This window comes from Lissotriton helveticus, chromosome 3_1, assembly GCF_964261635.1.
Source record: "Lissotriton helveticus chromosome 3_1, aLisHel1.1, whole genome shotgun sequence".
Lineage (NCBI taxonomy): Eukaryota > Metazoa > Chordata > Amphibia > Caudata > Salamandridae > Lissotriton > Lissotriton helveticus.
The window spans coordinates 912,705,422-912,707,831 of record NC_136061.1 but is presented as its reverse complement, the minus strand read 5'-3'; the positions used below and the strand labels follow the sequence as shown (position 1 = coordinate 912,707,831).

The window sequence follows — 2,410 nt, the reverse complement described above, 5'->3', positions numbered from 1 at the left end:
AGTGTTCGCATCAGTGTTTCTATCTCTAGCTGGAGTTGGCCTTTTCCGTAACTTAACATTCAGGATTCTAATTGGCTTAGTAGCATCAATTGAAGGAAAAAGTCTCTAGTCAAACTTCGGGCTACCTTCCTTGTGAAGCACCAAAAACTTCTTCGATAATAGACTGCATAACCATGATCATATTGAGTCACTGTACGATAGATGAGTAGGCATATTATAATATTTACTGCAGCATCTTCAAAGACTACCTTACTATAAGTTCATTACTATACGTCATGGTCGGTAAACACTTGACTTTGTGAAGCAGCAATGCTAAGATCCTTTACAATCTCTATGTGCTACCTTGATGACAGAGATGTTGAGGATGGTATTGATAATGATTTTCTTTCTTTACGATCTCTTTTAGTGTTGATATGGTGGATGAAGGATGGGTGACTGGAATTTCCTTGGTGTCATCCTGGAAGAGGTCCACATTCACTCTACCATCGTGGGAAAGATCTGGCTCACAATATTATTCATCTTTCGAATGTTGGTCCTAGGTGTCGCTGCTGAAGATGTCTGGAACGATGAGCAGTCTGACTTTATCTGCAACACTGAGCAGCCAGGTTGTAGAAATGTGTGTTATGACCACGCCTTTCCAATATCACTCATACGTTACTGGGTCTTGCAAGTCATCTTTGTGTCCTCCCCCTCGTTGGTGTACATGGGGCATGCCTTTTACAGATTAAGAGCTCTGGAAAAAGAGAGGCAAAAGAAAAAAGCGCAGCTCAGATGGGAGCTAGAAGGTGTAGATGTGGACATGTCTGAAGCTCGAAGACGATTAGAGCGGGAACTCCGACATTTGGAGCAACGCAAACTAAACAAGGCCCCATTGAGAGGCTCCCTACTCTGCACTTACGTAATACATATTTTTACTAGATCTGCAGTGGAGATTGGGTTTATGGTTGGCCAATATATCCTTTATGGAGTACATCTTGGCCCTTTGTATAAGTGCCAGAAAGACCCATGCCCCAACATTGTTGACTGTTTTGTGTCAAGACCAACAGAAAAGTCTGTGTTTATAATGTTTATGCAGTGCATAGCCGCTGTCTCATTATTTTTAAATATTTTAGAAATTGTTCACTTAGGCATAAAAAAGATTAAAAAGGGGCTTTTGGGCCAGTGTAGAATGAATCAAGACTACGAGGAAAACAGATGTAAAAATAACTCTGTCATGCACCACTCTTGCATCGGAATCTCTGCTAGCCCCCATAAGACGCTCCCGTCTGCCCCTAGCGGATATACCTTATTGATGGACAAGCAAAGTGATCCTGCAGTCTATCCTATTTTAAATCCACCTTCTGCTTTTCAGCCGATTGAAGACGATCATATGGAAGATCAAAGAAACTCCACTGAAGATGAAGGAAAGATGCACAATGCGGTGCAACCCACACAGGTCACTGAAAGACATCTTCAGAACACTAGCTCAAATAACAATGAAGGTATAAGCAAGATATTTGGTCCTGACATTAATGGTATGCGGAAGCACGAGCAAAAGAGAAGCCATGGTTTCAGGAGCCTAGAGTCTAGTTTGGGGAGTGCTTCAGGTTTCCGCACGCGCAGTCCAGTTGAACTGCTTTCACCGACCTCTGAAGAACATTCACTTAGCAGTATGACATCAAACATGCCAAGGAACTTGGTCCGCAAGTCACGTAGAGTCAGTGGTCTTTGGCACTTCTCCCCAGTGGCAGAGGGTATGGACTTCTCCACTGATTCTGATTTCATGAGCATTAACCGTGGAAGATACAGCTTCAGTCCAAGCCAGGCTAAGGTCCAGTCCAATACTGACCTAAAGCAACCAAGCAGACCAGACACCCCTGACTCAATAGGGGAGCTGAGCTCAGAATCCAAGAACAGCAGGAGCTGTGACAGTCCTCAGGCTTTTCAATCATCTCGGCGGATGTCATTGGCAAGTAATGCCAGCAGCAGGCGTGCTCCCACCGATCTTCAGATCTAAGTGTTAGTTATCTTTGCATTATCAGTACAGTACAATAAATGAGCAAAGTAAAAGAGGTTATTCAGTTTTTAATTATGTTTATCCTAGTGTTATGTTGGGATATCACAGTGTTCATCTAGATAAAACATGGATGTGTAAACATTAATTTCTATAGATTACAGATAACTTGATATGTTACTGAGTGAACCCTATTCTGACATGACCATTCAGGACACAGTCTCAGCCCTGTGAAGTCAAAGTTCCACAAGTAAGAGACATATAAAACCAACATATTCCTCAAAGTTGAGTTAATGGTAACAAAACAGTAATGACCAGGTGTTTGCCCCTTCTACCACCAGCACTTCTTTCTAGTTCTGTCATGATCCAGCAGTATCAACAGCATCCCGCCACAAGTCGGCTCTGCCCTTAGAGTGC

The 2,410-nt window shown here is 42.7% G+C and overlaps 1 protein-coding gene across 1 annotated transcript; it reads left to right on the top strand.

Moving 5' to 3' along the window:
- Window positions 1-427: 427 nt before the first annotated feature.
- GJA9 (gap junction protein alpha 9) lies at window positions 428-2,018 on the top strand. The gene has a single exon (XM_078683794.1). The coding sequence runs from the start codon at window positions 428-430 to the stop codon at window positions 1,994-1,996; it is 1,569 nt and encodes a 522-aa protein (XP_078539920.1). The 3' UTR covers window positions 1,997-2,018.
- The last annotated feature ends 392 nt before the right edge of the window (window positions 2,019-2,410 follow it).

What these genes read in the sequence shown, in the direction of transcription:
- GJA9 (XM_078683794.1), top strand. Translation starts at nt 428, where the DNA reads ATGGGTGACTGGAATTTCCTTGGTGTCATCCTGGAAGAGGTCCACATT.